The following is a 22,527-nucleotide window of genomic DNA, read 5'->3' as shown; positions in this document are numbered from 1 at the left end:
ACATCAAAACGCTTCAAAAATGTCATATATTAAAAATTTTGTATGTTATAGCTGAAAACTGAGTTAAATATCGGTTGGGAGAGAAATTTTTTATGACTACCTTGATATATGATATTTTTAAAGCGTTTCAATGCTTAGAAATGACCTAAATTTCTTAATTTGAGAATCTATGTACAATTTTAAAGAAATTATTGAGAAGCGTAATTAATATAGAGTGATAGACGTAAGTATCTAATACTGACATAGAACCACCCGCTCCTTATCTTGCTTTTCTCTCACATTTCTTGCTCGCAAAATTCATTGTCGAATCCATGAAACGGACATGTGGTCCTACGTATTTGAGGATGAATTTATTCATAATTTACTGACCAGACAATTAAAAAAGTTAGTACCAAATTGAGACAAACACCCTTCGTTTTTCAAAACATAATGCCGGATATACCCCTTGAGGCTTCAACTCGCGCCCAGCTGAATCCACATATTTTTTTGAGAAGTGGGATTCTTATTCAAAAAACCTCAGTGACAAAAAAATGCTACCCACATACTTTGATGTTGTTGTCAACCCTCGTCATCACTAACCGTCCATTTCAATTATTTGTCACAAAGTTTAGAGAAATACTATCCAATCCATGAAATTTTATTATTTTGAGAAGTGTATCGTCAATTCATGAGATGATGATACATTATTTATAAACTAACTTTTGGAAGAAAAAAAATTTGAAATGTGTAAGACTTCTCCAAAGTCTATGAGGGACTCAAAGGACAACGTGTAACATGCACTTTTTTTATTTTGTTATAAAAATGATAAAAATTACATTTTTATTTAATGTGACAGTTAAATTTTTTTTTTTAATAAGTACTAATTCAAGAATTAGTTGAGACTGTTATGTCAATGGTGAGAAATAAAAATATAGTTTTTAGTACAATTTTTTTTTTTAAAAAAAAATATATTAAGAATAAAATTGACAATTCAAAAAAATATATTAAGGATAGTCTTATTTCATTTTTAATGGGTTTTTGATCCATCTCCTAAATTAACTTATAACCTAGGGATATTAGGAAATGCCCCAAAATTTTAATTAATTGATATAATTAACTCGAAGGGTTGCTTGTAGTTCCTTCATTCTAATTATTAATTAACTAATAACTAATTGGATATACTCCCTCAAACACCAACTTTTTAGAGTAATTATATAGCGGAACGCGGAATAAAAATGATTTGAGTTGAATCTAAACACTGCATCAACATCAACTATTATCATCAATATAAAAATAACTACAACATTAACATCTTCTAACTATTCTACGCAAACCTGTCTATATGAGTTGGCATTTTCATCTCAGCGAAATGCTCAACCCAACAGTCCATCAAACCTGCTAAACTAAAACACTTGCGTAAGTCCATGATTTAATAAGTAAATTATTATAGAACTTGTTATGCTGTGAGCGTTTGATAACAAATATCATTCCTCAAACTTTAATAGCCAACAATGTTATTATATGAGTTTTGAAAAATAGATCAATGTTGGCCCCATTGTTGGTTGTTGTTAATTATGTGGCCCTCTTTTAACGATATGTGTTGTCTCTCTTAGCTTTTTGCGCAAGCTCTGACTTGTCATTGTTGGCTTTCATATGGAAGAAGTCATTCGGTCCAATTTGAGAAGGAAGAGAAAAGAGTTTTCTACAGACAATTTTATGCACAAGTTTCTTCTAGCTTTGTATTCTCACAAGCTTGGTGTGTCGTACAGCACTTTAGAAGAGAATTTAGAGAAATTTCTCATTTGTATTTAATTCTCTTTTGTGTGATAGTGTCTTGCCGTAATTACTCTCATATATATATATATATATATATATATATAATTGCCATAGTGGAAGACTTTAGAGCTTGTTTGGAATTGCATTTAAGAAATAGAACTTTTAAGTCAAAAAACGTTTTTGGGCAAAAGTTTCATTTTTAAGCTTTTGCCAAAATTGCATTTTGATCATTTTTAGGCATTTTGGACCATTAAAAACGCTTTTATTTTTTTACCAAACGAATTTTTTTTCTTCAAACAAATTTTTTGAGTGTTAAAAGCACTGTTAGGCCCATCAAACACAATCTCAAACAGGCCTCTAGTAAAAATAACCAAAAACATTTGTGTCTTTTGACCAAAATATTTAAAAGATAAAATAAGTCTGCATGCCTAAGAAAGATATACTCAGCATAATATTTGATAGAAATTTTCTGATTTGATAATAATGTAATTGATTTTGTGTTTTAGATCAACAAATTTACATATATATATATAGAATTTAAATACTTGCAGAGAAAGTAAATATAATCCTAGCAATAATTAATAGTAAATCTAGTCCTAATCTAAAATAGAAAATAAAATATAATTGATAATAAGCTAGAATGGTGACAAATTTTTCCTTTTGTACTTCCATTATCCGAGAACAGATAAAATTCTAATCAAGCGGCATTACTCCAACATTATTTATGATATTTTTCTTATTTTTGTTTTCACCGAAAATATAGATAAATGTCGTCATACATCAGTAATGATACTTTTGATAATTATTTACCACATCTATTTTATATTAACATACCAGCTAACGTAACATGTTTTAAGACTTTTTAAAACATGCTAAGTTTGTTGGTAAAAAGTCACTTAAAACGGGTCAAATCTATCGATATAAAATAGATGCTCGTGACGAAAAGATTACACTCTATTTATTACCATATATTAATGTAGATTAAGAATGGGGCATCCTCCTCCCTTTCTGTTCTTTCTTTTGTGTGTTCGACCTCATGATGACTCACATTCCAACTAAATATTTTATGCTTCAAATCACAGGAATTTGATACCATAACAAACCTTTTTGTAGTTTTCTATTCGCAATTATCAAACTTTTGCAGTCGTGAGAATGAGGCAAGCATGTTATTTCCTTTTTTTTATTTTTTTTTTTTATTTTTTTTTATTTTTTTAAACTTTACAAAACCTCCTTAAACTTTCACTCGTTTTGAAAGTACATTTCTAAAGTTCAAAAACTCTCAATGAAAGGTATCGAACTTTTAATTTCTTTCAATTACCCAATTTTGTTAAAATTTTCCGTTAAATATTGTTGAAGTTCCCGAAATACCCCCTTTTTTTTAATAAAAAATACAACAAAAAATTGTAAAAATCTTTGCAATTTTATTTTTTTTATAAAAAATAATCAAGGGTATTTTGGGCATTTTGACAAAAATTAAGGAAAAATCTTAATGGAATAGGATATTTGAAAAAAATTGAAAGTTCGATATCATGAGAGTTTTAAAGTTTGAGAGAATAGTATCAAACGAATAGAAGTTCAAAGAAATTTTCTGAAGTTTGTCATTTATGTTATTTTATTTTGGTGCTGTGATCCACTAGGAAGCTACCTTGCATAACCCTACCTCAATCACTTTCTTCAAATATGTTTTCCAGTGGATTCCCCACTAACATTTCACTTTCCTTTGTAGTTTCTTTATACAAAGATACTTCTTTCTTCGTTAATCATGAAAAAGCATGTCTGTTAATAATAGACACTTTGTTAATTATGATAATACAAGTATCTTAATGAACAGGCACTAAAACCATCTACGTGAACAGTCAGGTTGATTGAACAGACACTTCTTCATTTGTAATTTTGTGTATCTCTCTTAAAAATCCTTCTCTCTCACACAAATTTTGTGTTTTTTTTTTTTTTTTTTTTTTGTGCCGAAATAAAATTCTAATCTTCTTGTCAGAATAGAAAAATCTAAGGGTGTTCTGGTATGATTTCGTTTTGTGCAAAACACAGTCAAACATCATAGTATTTTATGAGCTCGGTTGTATTCTGGAGGCGTATTTGCTCTAACCAAATGCGCACCAATTGAACAAAAGTGGTGGTGTATATATTATCAAACATGGCACATTCCATGTGAGACAAGTGAAGTTTTGAAGTGGTCCAGACGGCCAAGAACAAAATTTGACCCTATTCCATATTTCCTTTTGCATCACTCCTACATCTGTCCAAAGGCCAGCTTCACTAGCTTGTTGTCATTGGCTATAGGTTGAGAAGGACCTAATAAGGTTCGTTCGTGAAGGTGATTTGATAGAAGAAGGTTAGAGATTTTGTGGTGAGAGGGTGAGCGGGTTGGCGGGCCAGTTACAAATTTAGTCTTGTGAGAGTTACAAGTTTTGTAAGTAAGACTTTCGAGAACAAGGGTAGAACCTGATGGTTTAAAGGGTGATCACACCATAACTAGTGTGGTCATTCCCATAGCCAATCACAACCTTCCATGGAGGTTATGATAGAGTGACAAGTTGTGACTCTTGATGAAGAGTCATATTCAAACTCTATAAATAGAGTTTGATAATGAGATGAACGTCCGTCAATTTTCATTCTCTCATTATCACGTTGCTTTTGTCCTCCATTGGATATCCACCCTAACGGGAGATTCCTACAAACAAGATCATACATTCAACATATTTCTACAGTGGTATCAGAGCGTTAAGGTTATGGAAGACAAAGAAGAAAAACAAGATTCTGATGAAGAAAATAGAGAGTACATGAGGGAAATTCTGCAAACCATCAACAGACAAAGTCTAGGATTGGCATCTTCTGTGGCGTTTTACAATTTACATTTGATCATCTCGAACCCACATGAACTACTCAAAGTTACTGTTGGTGGATCAAAATTTACGAGAGATTTTGAAACTTTGAAGAAATGCTATTTATTGGAACAAAAATACTGGAAGGAATTCTTTGCAACTCCATTTGATGCATCTCCTTCGGTGGATCTTCAAAGCCAAAATTCTCCTCCTCCCGGTTTTGACGTCGTTGGTGAATCATCCCCAACCAAATGTGCGGTTTCTGGTTCTTCTTGGAAATAAAATAATTTTTGGGAAGAAAATAATTCTTGGGAAGAAAATAATTCTAGGGTTGATGAAATTAAAAATTCTGATTTTTTAGAAAATAATTCTGTAATTTTTTCTTAAAAAAATCGCTGTTTTGGGAGTTTTTCTGGAGATAAAACCACTGTTGATCAAAACTACACCGTTTTGATCAACAGTGAAAGGGGAAAGGACCCCCCTGCGTCAGGTATCCCAAACGGCGCCGTTCCATTTAATTGGAACGACGCCGTTCAGGCGTCTGACCCAGGGGCGCGCATTACAGCCCCCCGGAACGACGCCGTTTCGGCGTCTCCAGAGGGGCGCGCCCCATCATCTCCAAACGACGTCGTTCCCCTTCAAAGGAACGACGCCGTTTCGTTCTCAGCAGAGAACGTCTACAGTCCCATTCGGGACGACGTCGTTTGATACCGAAACGACGCCAAAATTCGAACTCTCGAGCAAGCGCGTAAAAAACGACACGACGTTGTTTTGGATAAATCCAAAAACGACACCGTTTCGGATTTTCAAAACCCGACCCAAGAAGTGACCCGAACCGGGCCCAAGTGGAAGCATACGGCCCGAAAATCCGTACTGAGAGCCCAAGCCCAAGAAAAAGGGGCCCAAGCTCAATCGGATCAAGCCCATTTTCAGCCCAGTACAATCGGGTCAGAACCGACCCGAGACCCGAATTGCTACCAGGAGCCCCGATTGGACCTAGAGGTCCGATCCGACCCGGAGCGCCGATCCAGCCCGCGTTTTCAACCCGCCACGCGCCCGCAGTTCAACCCGCCACGCGCCAGACCTGTGCAGCGCGTGATAGGCGCGTGGCACGCCCGAAGACCCGGCCCGCCCAATTCCGGTTGGATCCGACCCGGTTTTGCTCAACAGTACCAAAAATTCCACCATTTTCGACCTCCAGGTAGTTTTTTGACCCGTTCTCACTCATTACAGCTCCGATTTAACTCATTTCAAAGGCATTGGAAAGTTAATTTAAGGGGCAAGAGTATTACAGGGTTTTCAAATTATAATTCCCAAAAATATAATTGGGAAAGGGGTGAGTCTTCTCATCAAGGTCAGAGGCAATCTAATCGGAGGTTTTTTCGTTCGTGTTGGCTGTCACCTACAGAGCATAAGGAAGTGGAGTTCACAGTACCAGATTTGGCTCAATCCGAGATTTCAAGTGATAGACGCTTGAGGGGTCCACGTCCTTTGAGGATCGTAAGGACAGTTGAGCAAAGTCCAAGGGATTTGTGGCCAATGGGCAATAATCGATACACACTTCCACCAAGAGGTGACCAGTTCATACCGGTAGTTCCAAACCGTCCATATTACAGGGCTTGCATGAATGATTATCAGGCAAGGCTGACCTATCCTAGAGACGACTGATCTCAAAAAAATAAAAATAAATAAACTTATCTATTTTTATTTGTTGGTTTGTAATAACGTAGAAGTACATTTTTAATTTTTCTGTTGGTGTGTATGTATGTAATATCTGATACATTACAGTTATAGTAAACAAATATTAGTATTTATATTAAGTTTATCGTATCCACATTATAAAATGGCTATTAAAAGCGGTATAGATTCCTCAAAGGTCGAAAGCCTTAATGGAATCAATTTTAGAATGTGGAAACGACATATCTCTTATGTACTGACACATGAGAGAACTTTACACACTCTCACATCAAAAAGACCTGAAGTCGAAGATGAGAAAAATGATGATGCTGTCAAGAAAAAGGAAAAATGGATGGAAGATGACCTAATGGCAAAGGCCACTCTCCTCCATAGCATGAAAGATAATATCATCCCACTCTTTGAAGGATACGAGACTGCTAAGGAAATAATGGAAGCATTAGAGGAAAAGTATGGCCCTAGGTCTGATACTCACATACAACTATTATTAGATAAATATAATAGTGCACGTATGAGTGAGGATAACTATGTGGGTGACTTTGTAAACCAAATGGAACTCATTGCAAAGGAACTTGCATCTGTCGGTCATCCAATATCCGACAAAATGCAAGTAACCACAATACTTAATGGTCTTCCTCTATCTTGGGAACATGTGATAACATCACTAACCCATAGTGGAAAAGAAATATCTATAATTTCCTTACCAGTTTTGCTTGTATTAGAAGAAGAAAGGATGAAAAGAAGAAGGAGAGAAGGACAATCCAGCAACCTCATGATGGCTCAAATCAATACTCAGACTTCACATGCTCCAGCATACAAAGGCAAGCCAAGAAAGTTCAAAAAGAAATGGAAAGGTAAGCCGAAAGGTAAAAATAAAATAAAAGGAGCATGTTACAAATGTGGAAAAATGGGGCATTTCAAGGCAAATTGTCCAAAGAACAACGGTGACAAGAAACAGAAAGAAATAGTAATGACCATTACTGAAGTGATGATGACAGAACCGACTTCAAATTCTTGGTGGATAGACTCGGCAGCAACTAGACATATTACAAGAGACCGAGAATTCTTCCTAGATTTCAAAGAGAAAAAGGTCGGAGAACACAGAGTGTACATGGGCAACAATACTTACAGTGATGTGCTAGGCGAAGGAAAATGTAAGATTTATGTTAAAGGGTCTTCTGTTGTTTTACACAATGTACTATATGTGCCAAATATCCGGAAAAATCTAATATCTGTTCCCGTATTAGATAGCAAAGGATATGGCATTAAGTTTAAATCTGGTAAGGTCTATACTTGTAAGGGAAAAATATCTGTTAAGGGAGTAAAGATAGACAATATGTATTTACTCAAAGTTGATAATAAAGATCCCATTTCACAGTATTCATATGTGTCTGAAGATAGTTCTTTTTTATGGCATTTAAGATTAGGCCACATCAACAAAAATAAAATGAAAAGAATGAGTAAGAGTGGATTACTACCTAGAATTAATTATGAAGATTTTAATATATGTGAATCATGTATTAAGGGAAAAATGATTAGTAAATCTTTTTCAAAACACTGAAAATCATCAGAATTATTAGAAGTAATTCATTATGACATATGTGGTCCTTTAAGAACTAAAACACATAGAGGAATGGAATACTTTATTACCTTTACAGATGATTATTCAAGATATGGACATATCTACCTTATCAAACATAAATCTGATGCAATTGAAAAATTTAAAGAATATAAATTAGAGGTAGAAAAACAATTGGGAAGGTCTATTAAAAACTTGAATAATGATAGGGGAGGTGAATATGAAGCCATAGATTCCTTTTGCAGAGAAAGTGGAATAAGACATTTATATACAATGCCTTATAAGCCTCAACAAAATGGGATTGCAGAAAGAAGGAATAGAACTTTAATGGATATGACAAGATCCATGATGGCATATGCTGAGTTATCCACTCATTTTTGGGGTGAGGCTTTATCCACTGCAGCATATATTCTTAATAGAATCAAAACCAAATCAAAACCTCTTACCCCTTATGAATATTGGACAGGCATAAAACCAGAGTTTTACAACCTCAAAGTGTGGGGATGTAAGGCACATGTACTTATTCCAAAACCTTTAAGGGATAAGTTAGAAAGTAAAACATGGGAATGCAGATTTATAAGATATATAGAAAACGGTAGTGGATATAGATTCTACCATCTAGATAAGGGATTAATAGAAAGCAGGGATGCTGCATTTCTAGAAAACACCAATCAAATTACTCCCATGGATGAATTAAGACTTCTACAAGAAGAAGATTCTGAATGTCAAACACCACAAGTTACTTTGAAAGAAAAAGAACATAACACAGACATTCGGAATAGTGGGAGCAAGAGAAAATCCAAAGATCCACCTAAATTGGATATAGATAATCAAAATAGTGGGAGTAAAAGACAAAGACGGCCATCAACCACACTCAAGGATCATTATGTGCTAAGTACAGATGATATAAATTTGCAAGAAGATCCAGGAAATTTTAAAGAAGCTGTAAGTAGTCATGATGCTGAAAAATGGATTAAAGCTATGGAAGAAGAGCTTGAATCAATTCAGAAAAATGATGTGTGGGAACTCACGGAATTGCCAAGCCAAAGAAAAGCAATTGGATGCAAGTGGGTTCTAAGAAAAAAATTCAAAGCTGATGGAAGTCTTGAAAAGTACAAAGCTAGATTGGTGGCTAAAGGGTTTACTCAGCAACCCGGTGTAGACTTTGTTGATACATACTCACCTGTGGCAAAATTCGCTTCAGTGAGGATTATCATGTCCATTGTAGCATTAATGGATTTGGAATTACATCAGTTAGATGTTAAGACAGCCTTTCTCAATGGAGAATTAAAAGAAGAAATTTACATGCAACAACCTGAAGGATTTCAGGTCACTGGACATGAAGAGAAAGTCTACAAATTAAAAAGATCATTATATGGACTTAAACAATCTTCGAGGCAATGGTATTTGAAGTTCCATCAAGCAATACTAGAAATTGGTTTCGAGGTAAGTCCACTAGATCACTGTGTTTACATATGTAATGAAAATAATAAATTAACTATATTATCATTATATGTAGACGATATACTGCTAACAGGTAACTGTCCAGATATGATAAATAAAACAAAATCTTTTTTGTCATCCAAATTTGAAATGAAAGATATGGGTACTGCTACCTATGTCTTAGGAATAAAAATTTCTAGAAATAGAAATTTAAAATTATTATATTTGGATCAAGAAAAATATCTGGAAAAGATACTTAAGAGGTTTAATATGAATGAATGTAAACCTCTAAAAACACCTATTTCAAGAGGTCAGTACTTGAATAAATCAATGTGTCCTCAAAATGAGACAGAGATTCAAGAGATGGAATCTATCCCCTATGCCCAAGCTGTGGGCAGTCTCATGTATGCAATGACAACTACAAGACCTGATATTTGTTATGCGGTGGGATTAGTAAGCAGATATCAATCTAATCCAGGGAAGACACATTGGCAAGCAGTAAAACGTATATTTAGATATTTACAAGGTACTAAAAACATGGGCTTATGTTTTGGTATAAGTGATCTAGAAATTAAAGGATTCACAGATGCGGATTTTGCTGGGGATGCTGATGATAGAAAATCAACAAGTGGATATGTATTCTTGTTTGGTGGAACAGCCATTTCTTGGTTAAGCAAGAAACAAAATTGCGTTGCAAAATCCACTATGGAAGCCGAATATATATCATGCAGCACAGCAATAAGTAATGCAGTGTGGATTAGACGCTTTGTAGAAAGTTTAAATTTAGGTTTAAACAGTAAGCCAGTCAATATGTTTTGTGATAACAAGTCTGCTATCTCTTTAATAAAAAGTGGAGCACAAAGCTCCAAAGGCAAACATATTGATGTAAATTATCACTATATTCAAGATATAGTGGAAAGAGGGGAAATTAAAATTGAATATATACCCTCAACAGAGATGGTAGCCGATCCTATGACCAAAGGATTGTCTTTGGAAAAATTCAAAGAGCATGTAGCTACAATGGGATTAAGAAACACCTAGGTGGTAGCTACATATATGTTTAAGCACAAGCGGAAGGATTCAGGGACGCCTGAATGAACGATTTTGTGCAATTCTGTTTCTAAAAAGGGGATAATTGGTCAGGTAATAGACAGAAAACACTTAAGAAATAATATTACAACTTTCATAAATGTAAGGTTCACCGAGAGACATTATGTTACAAGTTGGTAATATATATATGATCTTATAGTGTAAAAGACACTGATATAAGGTATCAAGGAAACACTTGATTAAAAATATCAGTGCAGGTCAGCACATAGTTTTGTGTATGGCTGAAATCGTCAATTGTGGAATAGGTGTGAACCGGTGTTCCTTACCACAGAGAATTGATGTCATTCGTTTAGTTAAAAACGAAATGAAGTCACCTTAATATATTAGCAGTGTGAAAAATATATAGAAAAAGGTGCGATTAGATAAGATGACAAAATTGTATACACATTGTAAAATGTCATAATCTAATGCCGATCTGTAAATTAAACAGATGAGAGTTGACATGGATAAAAATAACATTTGGTACCAAGGTGATAATGTTCAACTAGATTACATAATGTTAAAGTGTGATCAAGTGGGAGATGATGGTTTAAAGGGTGATCACACCATAACTAGTGTGGTCATTCCTATAGCCAATCACAACCTTCCATGGAGGTTATGATAGAGTGACAAGTTGTGACTCTTGATGAAGAGTCATATTCAAACTCTATAAATAGAGTTTGATAATGAGATGAACGTACGTTATTATTCATTCTCTCATTTTCACGTTGCTCTTGTCCTCCATTGGATATCCACCCTAACGGGAGATTCCTACAACATAGATCATACGTTCAACATATTTCTACACTTCCACTACCAAATCCACATCAGAAATTGTCAAAATTTGTCTTTAAATTGGTTTGATTGAACTTTTTACGTGTCTGAAATGTCCGTGATTAGAAATTTTAGATTTCTGTCTACTTATTTAATTAAATGTGTTACTCTTTAATTTTATAACTAGTTAATTTTGTGTTTGGGTTCACTAATCATATCAAAAATGTTTCTTGTCGGTTCAGGTTATATCGATACACGAGTATAAAATTATATAAGTCAAGTATAATCCGACTTATTTAATTATACGGCGGATCTTTCAACACTAATCTACTAATTTTATATTGAGCTTCTATCAGATTTACTAGTCGTATCAAAAGAATTTTGTCCAATCTAATTTTTTCTTATTAAAAAAATAAAAGGCAAACAAAAATAGTGACGAGGTGAAAAGTCTTGACGTAAAACTATAACAATTTTAAAGTATTTTGTACATTATCTAGTTAAATAAGTTCACAGTCATGATAGTTACAGGTACAATTATATAGGCGTGTAAATTGTAAGATGAGAGATTGAGTGGTAGGTAGCATGTCACGTGTGAGATTTTATATTCATGTAACTCGAGAAGACCAGATTCAAACACCGTCAAATTTAACGGCAGTCGAAGCCCGCAAGCTAGAGCTGAGAGTTCTTATACATTTTTAATACAATTTTTAATGTTATCTCTTTAAGTTATTACGAATTTACGAGATCTAGTCCAGCACGTTTCCGGTTTCCCAACTCCCCAAGTATGACTTTCCTTTTCTTTTGTTTTTTCAATTGCTTTAGGAAAAAAAAAAAGTAAAATCGGTTTACTTTATTTTTAATTAGTTTTTTATGGTATTAAAATAATTTTTTTTAATAATTAAAATAAATTTAAAAGTCCCTTAGTTATGTCAAAAAAATAATTTAATAACAAAATTACTCCTTAAAAGAAAAGAAAAAATTAAAATTTTCTTACATTTTTTTCTGATTATTTTTTTTTTAAAAAAATCTTATGTCCACGAGTGATAGTTCTTAATACTTGAATATATCACTTGCATTTAATATTTAGTATTAACATGTATATACATCAAATTAGAAAAAAAAACATGTATATACATCAAAGAGTTTATTTTTATTTTTTTAAAGATCCAAAATGGTATATATAGAATCTTTGAATTTGATAATATAGAATCAAAAATAAAAGTGGAGATAAAAATAATTAGGAAATTATTTTTTCATAAAAATCTTCTCCACCAACGCTATCTATTTAATTATTGATCTTTTTGCATGTGGGGCAATTGACCATTCCGTATATGTGTGCCAATTGTAGCTGTCCATGCGTTGTCCTGTGGGTATCTGACATTTTGTTGATTTTATAAATAGCGTTATTTTCTGAATTTTTTATGAAACTAATCTGGATGTAATCGTGATTATAAATTGGAGAGCACTATCACATTACAATAATTGTATTAATTTTAAATAAAAAATAAAAAATGCTGAGCTGTCTTAATAGCATGATTTATTTTTCATCTGCATAGTTCCTTTCCACCTCTATTTTCAGTACGGAATCAGTCTAAAATTGACTTCCCATAATCTTCTTCAACTTGGCCTTTGTTTGTATAATTGTATTGGCGTCTTCAACTTGGCCTTTATTTGTATTGGCGTCAACTATTTTTTGATATATATATATATGGGTGAAGTAAAATAGTAAGCCTGAATTTTATTTTTTTCTGCATTAAAATATTAAAAAAAAAAATTTCCTACACGGCGTGCGTGTTCTAAATCACGACTCTCTATATATATATATATTCCATGTTTGCTGGAACCAAAAGTATAAAAAGGCTTATTTAGTTTCAAAAAAATGGTTTTCATTTATAAATTTTGTAAAATATTTTTCAAGTTTTAAGTTTCTCTTTCGTAAACCACAAACCTCCGCCATGGATCGTTGGATGTAGCCGCTTGTTTTGTGCCGCCACTCATTTTCAATACAAAAGCCAAACACAAAAATATTTTATGAAAATCATTTAAAAAAAATGATTTTGTTGAAGCCATTTTTTTACCAAAAACATTTTAGGTTGAAATAAACATAACCTTAAACTCTTATAGCCTATTGTTAAATTATCACTTATTATTTTTTTAAAAAATATAAATTTAATAATTTAATTAACATTCTATTTTGGAAAGCAAACTTGAATTAAAATGGGGCATTAGATTAGAAAGAGACAAATTGGCAAAACATTTAAACGTTCCAAAATATGAACAAGTTTTGGCAGCATATTGCCTTGTCCTTCCAGTTTTGCTTTTCGCGCAGCATTTTTGAGGGGAATAACAAGGTGCAGTTTTCATTCTTCTTTGGAAACTTCATCTGGAATCTTCTCACAATAAAGGAGCTATTATTGCTTTGTTATTAATTCAATAAAAGGGTATTTAAGAAGTTGCATTCTTGTCTCTAAGGGATAGTTCAATCGGTTGTGAATTACGCTTAATGAAGTAGAGGTCACTAATTCAAAACTCCTTTTCCCTTTCCTTATGTATAGACATGTCAACATCAATTTTTTTTTTTTTTTTTTTTGCTTTCTTGGGCATCAATTATTGGCTAAAGCTTTTTGGCTATATATATATATATATATATATATTGTCATGTTATGTTAATATCTTAAAGAGAAATGATATAATACTACATACACCTTTAAATAAAATAAAATAAAATTTAAACGGTCAAATAATTCAAGACGGTGGGAAATTAAACTCCTATATACCATCACAGCATTACTTAAAAAAAAAACCCTAATGCGCCGAATGACACACGAGCTATCATTTTTTTAAGGAAAAAAAGAAAAGAAAAAGAGCTATACTTAAATTGGGGTCAAACCATAAACAAGCGGGGCCCACCTTTCACCGAGTTAAGGCATCAAGCTCCACAGCATTGCCTATTTTTTCTCGTCCAATGTGATAAGTACACAACAACATTGTTGTTACATAACATTCGTGACACTCATGATTACTTGAGAAACAAACTACATTTTTACGGTTGCACTCAATTCAATTTTCCTTTTAAGGTATGTCCAGTAATACTATAAGTTTTTCTTATTTGTCTTTTTAGTTTATTTAAGAATGATGTGACTATTAGAATTACTGTAAATATAAGGCTAAAACATATATATAATTTTTTTACATGTCTACACAAGAGAGAGAGAAGAATTTGAACTAGTGACCTCCGTTTTATTAGACGTGGTCCCAGCCGATTGAGCTATTTCTTTGAGGACAAAACAGATTTTTATATATATATATTTGAAAAAAAAAAAACCTGCTTTCATTTCAATAAAACTTTATTTAACTAACAATTTTCAAGAAATAAGTTTCTGAAACTTTTAATTCGCGGGATTCCAATGAAATATGAAGAGCTTTATGATAAAACCAATTTCTTTCAAGGCTATATTTATTTAGAAGTAAAATGGTTTTCGTTGGACAATATTTTTAACAAAATAACTTTCTTTAAAAAAATAATAATTGAAAATATTTTTCAATATTTAACTTGTATGAAAACTAAGTGATGGCAAAAAATTACCAACGACTTCTCGCAACCTCTAACAGAGGTCCATGAAACTTCGATGGTGGTTTGACAGCTTCCGAAAATGTCCAGAAATTATGGATGTGGTTTGCCAAACTTGAGCGGTTTCTGATAACTTAGACGTGGTTTAGTGAACTCCGATAACTTTCAGTGGTTGTTCAGCAATTTAAAAATGAGATATTTAAACTTGAAAAATAATTTACTACATAAATTAACTATGGTTTTTATGATCAACCAAAAATATTTTTAATTTGACCATAATTTTTGTTCATACTAAACACCGAAAAATAAGCAAAACATTTTCTACAAAATATTTTACATTAAAACAAACAAATCCTTAGAGCATTCCCAATGGAAGAGCTAAATGTTACTTTTATCTAGAATAGCTCTTCAAATGTTCAAAAAACCTCCTACATTGGATGAGCCAAAAATATATGTAAAATAGATATTTGATTAGAAGAGCTAAAACAAAAGTTAAATGTAGCAGTACTTTTTAAGGGAGCCATTTTATTTTTTAGTGTTTCTCTCTCCTGCTTTATCTTTTTCCCAAATCTTTTTCCACCTTTTTTTTAGAAATATAGCTAATCGGATGTGAAGACACTTAAAAATGGCTTAGCTAAACTAGATAAAAGTGAGTTTTGAAGAGCCATTTTACATAAAAATATGGCTCTTCCATTGTGAATGCTCTTAGTATATAGTGATTAGTTATCCATCTTTAAGGCTTAAAGCATTCCCAATGGAAGAGCTAAATGTTACTTTTATCTAAAATAGCTTTTCAAATGTTTAAAAAATCCCCTACATTGAATTAGCTAAAAGAAAATGTAAAATAGATATTTGATTAGAAGAGCTAAAAAAAAAAGCTAAATGTAGCAGCACTTTTTAAGGGAGCTATTTTATTTTTCACTGTTTCTCTCACCTATTTTATCTTTTTCCCAAATATTTTCCAACTTTTTATCTGCATGTTCTTTTTTTTCTAAAACTTTTCCTATTTTTCCTCTCACATATTCTCTTTTTCCCAAAACTTTTATTGCTTTTAATAATATTTTAATAGAATAGATAGAAATATAGATAATCGGATGTAGAGACATTTAAAAATAACTTAGCTAAACTAGATAAAAGTGAATTTTAAAAAGTCATTTTACATAAAAATATAACTCTTCTATCGAGAATGCTCTTATAGTTTGAAGCCCTAACATTCCAAAAGTACTCCACTTTCTCCCTACAGTCGATGCCAATTCTTCATCATGCATTCGCAATTTTTTATTTTTTCGTATTCAAAAATAATTTTCTTATCAGCATTTTTCAACTTTTTTTTTTCCCTTCGAAATTAACTTTTCTGTTTTTATTTATTTTTATTATTATTTATTTATTTTTAATTTTTAATTTTTTTTTTTTAAAAAGGAAGACATTGCCCATAGCCATAGGCCAAAGGTCCTTTATTGCAAAAAAAAAAAAAAAAGAAAAAAAAAAGCCCAGGATGTTGTGGAGACTATTTAACTATTTATATTGTGGTTCCCACTTCCCACGTAAGCGGGCCAAGCGGCACTCCGCATTTGACATGTTTTTTGGCCCACCAACCCGCTCACCTACCACGCAGGGACCTTTAAACACCTTGAAGCCGCCGTTAGACCTGACGCCGTCAAGTCCGTCCTCATCCTCACTTCCTCACCCACTCCCTCCCTCGCACATGATCACTCTCCCCCACCTAACGTCTGCGGTGCCTTGCCGTCAACCCTCCCATGCCAATCCATCCCATCGAGAGAGCTGCTTATAAAATCCCAATCCACCATCATTCCCTCACCACGACCAAACACTACTCTGCTCTATCAAGCGCCCATTGCCCCTCCATTACTCCTCTCCCTCACGAAAATGGATCTCCTCCTTTTGGAGAAGACCCTCTTGGCCTTATTCCTAGCCGTCGTTGTTGCGATTACCATCTCCAAGCTCCGCGGCAAGCGCTTCAAGCTCCCTCCGGGACCCATTCCGGTGCCCGTCTTCGGTAACTGGCTCCAAGTCGGCGATGACTTGAACCACCGCAACCTCACCGACCTCGCCAAGAAATTCGGAGACATATTCATGCTCCGTATGGGGCAGCGAAACCTGGTGGTGGTCTCCTCGCCGGACCTGGCGAAAGAGGTGTTGCACACCCAGGGAGTGGAGTTCGGGTCGAGGACGAGGAACGTGGTGTTCGACATATTCACCGGGAAAGGACAGGACATGGTTTTCACGGTGTACGGTGAGCATTGGAGGAAGATGAGGCGGATCATGACCGTCCCTTTCTTCACCAACAAGGTTGTTCAGCAGTACAGGTACGGGTGGGAAGCGGAGGCGGCAAGCGTGGTGGAGGATGTGAAGAAGAACCCAGAGGCGGCGAGGAACGGGACCGTCATCCGGAGGAGGCTGCAGCTGATGATGTACAACAACATGTACAGGATCATGTTCGACCGGAGATTCGAGAGCGAGGATGACCCTCTGTTCGTGAAGCTCAAGGCTTTGAACGGAGAGCGGAGTAGATTGGCTCAGAGCTTTGACTACAACTACGGCGACTTTATTCCCATTTTGAGGCCCTTCTTGAGAGGCTACCTCAAGATCTGCAAGGATATCAAGGATAGGAGGTTACAGCTATTCAAGGATTATTTCGTCGATGAGAGGAAGTAAGTTAATTAATTTAGAAATTTATTTCTGATTTTGTCTAAAATTCCTTAAGAATATTCGAAGAGAGAATTAAATAATTTTATTTTACTAAAAATAAATATTATATCGGGAAAGAGAAATAATTGATAATTAAACATTATGTTAGAACAGTCTTATTGAATTATGTTAATTTGAACTGTTTGCAGGAAGCTTTCGAGCACCAAGCCCACCGATAACGAAGGCTTGAAGTGTGCGATTGACCATATTCTGGACGCTCAAAACAAGGGGGAGATCAACGAAGACAACGTACTTTACATCGTTGAGAACATTAACGTTGCCGGTAAGTTTCCCACTGATCCTCTCTCCAGACTCCAGTCTAAATTATTTTATTTTTTATTTTTATTTACGTGCATACAAGATAAATAATGGAATCGGTCATTAATTTTAGATTTGATTGACGTCAGCTCATGTCCATTTGTTTGTAAATTAAAGAGATATGCTTTGATAAACTACTATTAAATTACTTAAAAATCAATTGGATAATTACTAGTTGACAAGTTCTGTTCTTAACTTCTCCTAGAAAAAAAAAGAAAAGAAAAGAAAATTAATAAATAGCAGTGACTGTGACTGGCTAGCCACGAATACAGGTGGGGGTGCTTTCCTCCAGCTTGGAAAGGTTTTCTATTTTGATATCCAACCGTGCTTTTCTCCAGCTTAGAGAGAGGGCTTGGAAATATTCAAATATATATATATATATATATATTCTGAAACTTGGAAGACTTGTCGGAAAGGGTTGTGTCTAAAGATGGAACATATATATATATAGAATTGAGAAATATTTGACTTCATCCAAAAGATAATTTTTTTTTGTCATTTTAATCTTTAGATGACATGACCTATTTTTTAGAAGTTTATTAATTTATTGTTTAAAATTTATTAATTTTAAAATTGGTTATGCCACTTAAAATTAAAATGCCTAAATCATAAACTTTATAATAAAGTCAAGAATTTGTAGTTGGTATGATGATTGAGATTCACAAGTTGGTTGAGCGGTTGAACCCCCCACCAACCCCCGTGTGGTTGGCGCCTCACGATATTCACCTACGAGATTTGAGGTTTAGGTGAACCCAATACGTGTCCTGATCGAGCAGATAAGCTTCACGCTCACTTGTCTTATACAAGTGGGCCCTGTTAGTCTGTAACTCTTTTTTTATAAAAGAATAATATTATAATTTTTTTATTTTTTTTTTAAGTAATTAATTTTCATTTTGGGTCAAATATTTTGTTAATATGGAAAATGTTTTGTGTTGTGAAACAGCAATTGAAACAACACTGTGGTCAGTTGAGTGGGGGCTTGCGGAGCTTGTGAACCATCCTGAAATCCAGAAGAAGGTCCGGGATGAGATTGACACGGTGCTTGGCCCCGGCGTCCAAGTCACGGAGCCGGACATCCAAAAGCTCCCCTACCTTCAAGCTGTGGTCAAAGAGACTCTCAGGCTCAGGATGGCAATTCCGCTGCTTGTCCCACACATGAACCTCCACGACGCAAAGCTTGGCGGTTTTGATATCCCTGCGGAGAGCAAAATCCTGGTAAATGCTTGGTGGCTTGCCAACAACCCGGCCAACTGGAAAAACCCAGAAGAGTTCCGGCCGGAGAGATTCTTGGAAGAGGAGTCTAAGGTTGAGGCCAATGGCAATGACTTCCGGTACCTTCCCTTCGGTGTCGGAAGGAGGAGCTGCCCCGGAATCATTCTTGCATTGCCAATTCTTGGTATTACTTTGGGACGTTTGGTGCAGAATTTTGAGCTCTCGCCTCCTCCCGGACAGTCCAAGATTGATACCTCAGAGAAGGGTGGACAATTCAGCTTGCACATATTGAAGCACTCCACCATTGTTGCAAAGCCAAGATCATTTTAATTACAGGCGTCCTCCCTTCTTTTTTTTTTTTTTTTTTTTTTTTTTTTTTTTGTGTTGGTCAAGTGAGACTATTGAAAGATGGTAATTAACGGTTTTAAATGTTGGATTGATCTGAAAAATGTCTACGAACTTGCAATAAGGTGGTAATATATTTCCTTTTATGGCTTTGTATGATAAGTGAACCTTGTTGATTTCGTTAACAAATTTGAATAGAAATCTTAGCAAATGATTGATACAACAAACTTGCATTGCTTGTATCCAGTTCCAAGGACACTATCAATGGGTAAAGCCGTATACATGGAATTATAATTTGCCATCACTACTTTTGTTGGTTATCATACTCTTTTATTTGTCATCTTTGAGTGGTTTACACTTTACATTTTCTTATTTTAAGTGATCGACATAAATGTCAGGAACATGTGTGGAGAATAATATCATTACAAATTAAAAAAAAAAAAAAGCTGCTACCCGACAACCTTAGAATCAATCAGAGCACAAGGGGAGTTGGTAAGCTACTTCACAACACACAAAAAAGGCATTCTAAAATTGATGTTGAAACAAGAAACGTAACGTAGAGGTAGGTGGTAGAAGATAGTGGTCAGATGGTTAGGAAAGTAAAAGACACTTGTCGCACTTTAAAAACAGCGTGCCAACAAAATGATGCACCGCCCAAGTCTCACCTCAAATCATGTAGGTTTACTTACAGTTTAAACTTTGAAGCCCTTCATATATAAAAAAAAATAAAAATAAAAACTTTGAGGCCCAATCTAGCTAAAGCGAAGATGACTTCAATTATAGTTCTATGAGCCAACTAATTTTTTGGTCCGACTAGAGGGTTAGATCCAAACAACAAGCTCCGTTGATTCGATATGGTCCTTTTACCCACGAAACTATAAGAACTGAACTACAACTCTGGTTGGTTATATTTTAGTTATCAACTTTTAATATTTTATTTAAATATTATTTTTTAAGAATTTTTTTATTTATTATGAAGAGAGAATGATATAATTTTTTTTTTTTTTTCCAACCAAATGTGCGTATTTTTTTCACCAAAATTTACATTTTGGTTAGACTAACTAAAATAAGCTTTCATTAGTTGACAACAAATGCAATCAATTACATCATCAGTCATTGAGTTAGTAGAGATAAACATGCTCCTATTTCTATTTCAATTATCTAATTATTTATTTATAATTCAATAAGAGTCAATGTAACACTACGGTGCAAAGATTGTTGTGGCAATAGAATTCCGTTGCCTAAGTTTATCTGTAGAAGGAGTTCATCTTCAATTAGAGTTATCTACTAGTGGTTTATTTGTGTTAGAGCACTCATAATGGTTTAGTCATTTCTTACTTTTATTCAGTTCACATATTTATCTCATTAATATATTATTTTTCTCTCCACATCTCTACATCTCTCTTTTTCCAAAATTCTCATAATATTTCTCTCTCCCAAATCTCTTTTTTCCCAAAAGTTGTAAAATAAGATCTTTAGAAAAAATACAATCCTTATAAAATAAAACAATAAAATTTAAATAATACAGAAAAAAATAGATAATAGTATTTTTTAAAACTCATTAGCTAAACTAAATAAAATGAGTTTTGATTAGCCATTTTTCATAAAAATATACATAAACCATAGGAGTTTAAGAGTTCATCTCCTATTCTATGTCTTTATAATATTCTTATTTATAGGCATAGCAAGCAAAAAGTCTTAAAAAAGTTTTAGGTTTCTTCAAAACGAACTATCTATCCCCGTGTACAATTGAATATGCGGATGCCATATAGATCCACACAAAACCCACAATCTAATAAAAAGTTTGAAAATTGAGAGGCCGAGAGAAAACGAATCATTCCTTCTGTTTTTATTTTTTTTTAAACTTCCGTAGGAATGATACCAAGTTTAAATTTTTAGGGTTTAGCGGGCTCCAAAAACCGGCTTGTCCTCACAACTTACGAACAGGCATTAGGCCTGCATATTCAGGCCCATAAACAAATATCTTCCGTCCCCTTTGCAACCAATGATTCCTGTTTGAATTGGAAGGCACCACTACGATCTTTCAAACTTTATGAGAAAAGCCGAATTCAATTCAAAATTATAAGATAAAGATTGAATTGTCTCTCCTGTTTTAATTAAATAGATCGAATTATTCAGAACAAATAATTTTTACTTCTTCAGTGATTTATTGTTTGAACTCATTTCACATAGGGATCTGACCCTTCAAGTAATCAGAAGCCAAACACGGCAAAATAGTACCTGAAAAACTCATAAACTAAATGTCCGACGCCGATAAAAAATACTACAGAAAATGAAAAACAAATAACGAAAATAAGAAAAAGAGAAAACCAAGGAAAAAGATCGGAAAAAAGAAAGAGAATCCAGATGTGGGTCGCAACCAGGCCCCCAAATCAAAAGCCAATAAGGCATCAGAGGGAGCAGACATTTTGACCCGAGAACTCAATGTCCGTGCACACTACCATGCTTCCTTCATTGTCATCCAGAGCATCGGCTTATTGTGCACGGATTTTCCATACACTATTACTACCAACATCCATGGATGCAAAAACCCAGATTTGAAATACTTAGTTTGGAAAACAGAAGAAAGAGAAAAAACACATAAACCTAGAGATCCAAATTGAAAATCACACGAAGAACGGAAGAAGAAGCAAAAACCTTAGATGAGAAGAGAGTGAGTTCAAGCCGCATCAATTCCCTTCTCTTAACCGGTATTTATATATGAAGGGAGAGTAGAGTCCTGTTAGGGTTTTCCCACGCATATAAAAAAAAAAAAGGCCTTAAATTACGAAATTGCCATGGTTTCGGCTTTTGGGTTGTGGGTTTGCAAATGGGGCCGAAGCCCAAACAAGTAGCCCGATGGTTTCGGCCTTCGGCTCTATTACAAAAAGTGAAAAAGAGACCGGTATTTTGGTGTTCCAATTTATCGTGACAAACGACCTCGTTTATGCAAGGTCAAGTTAAACTTAAGAATTCCATCGTTTTGTTTTCATTTTGGCGCGACTTTTTCGTTTTCTTTTTGTGTTTGTTTCTTAAAAGTTTACAGAACTTGGGATAATCACAAACATCACGTAATGGCACAAAGTCAGTCCATTCGTTAATCGCCGACGAATCTCTCAAACATTTCCCGTGTCGCTGATCGGATTCCGGTTGTTCATTGGTTGGATTTTTATTTTTACTTTTCGTTGCGTAAGTTA

At 34.2% G+C, this 22,527-nt stretch overlaps 1 protein-coding gene and 1 non-coding gene across 2 annotated transcripts; one reads left to right on the top strand and one right to left on the bottom strand.

Moving 5' to 3' along the window:
* The first annotated feature begins 16,546 nt into the window (after positions 1-16,546).
* Positions 16,547-19,694, top strand: LOC132189081 (trans-cinnamate 4-monooxygenase). Its single transcript, XM_059603587.1, has 3 exons — positions 16,547-17,418; positions 17,605-17,738; positions 18,717-19,694. Exons 1-3 carry the CDS (start codon positions 16,634-16,636, stop codon positions 19,313-19,315), a joined length of 1,518 nt encoding a protein of 505 aa, XP_059459570.1. The 5' UTR covers positions 16,547-16,633; the 3' UTR covers positions 19,316-19,694.
* A 2,001-nt stretch (positions 19,695-21,695) lies between these two features.
* On the bottom strand, positions 21,696-21,808 carry LOC132191176 (small nucleolar RNA snoR100). The gene has a single exon (XR_009441206.1). It is a non-coding gene; the product is annotated as a small nucleolar RNA snoR100 (small nucleolar RNA).
* Between the last annotated feature and the right edge of the window lie 719 nt (positions 21,809-22,527).

Source organism: Corylus avellana, chromosome ca8 (assembly GCF_901000735.1).
Source record: "Corylus avellana chromosome ca8, CavTom2PMs-1.0".
NCBI lineage: Eukaryota > Viridiplantae > Streptophyta > Magnoliopsida > Fagales > Betulaceae > Corylus > Corylus avellana.
The sequence above is the reverse complement of the archived record's forward strand: the minus strand, read 5'-3'. Positions and strand labels throughout refer to the sequence as shown.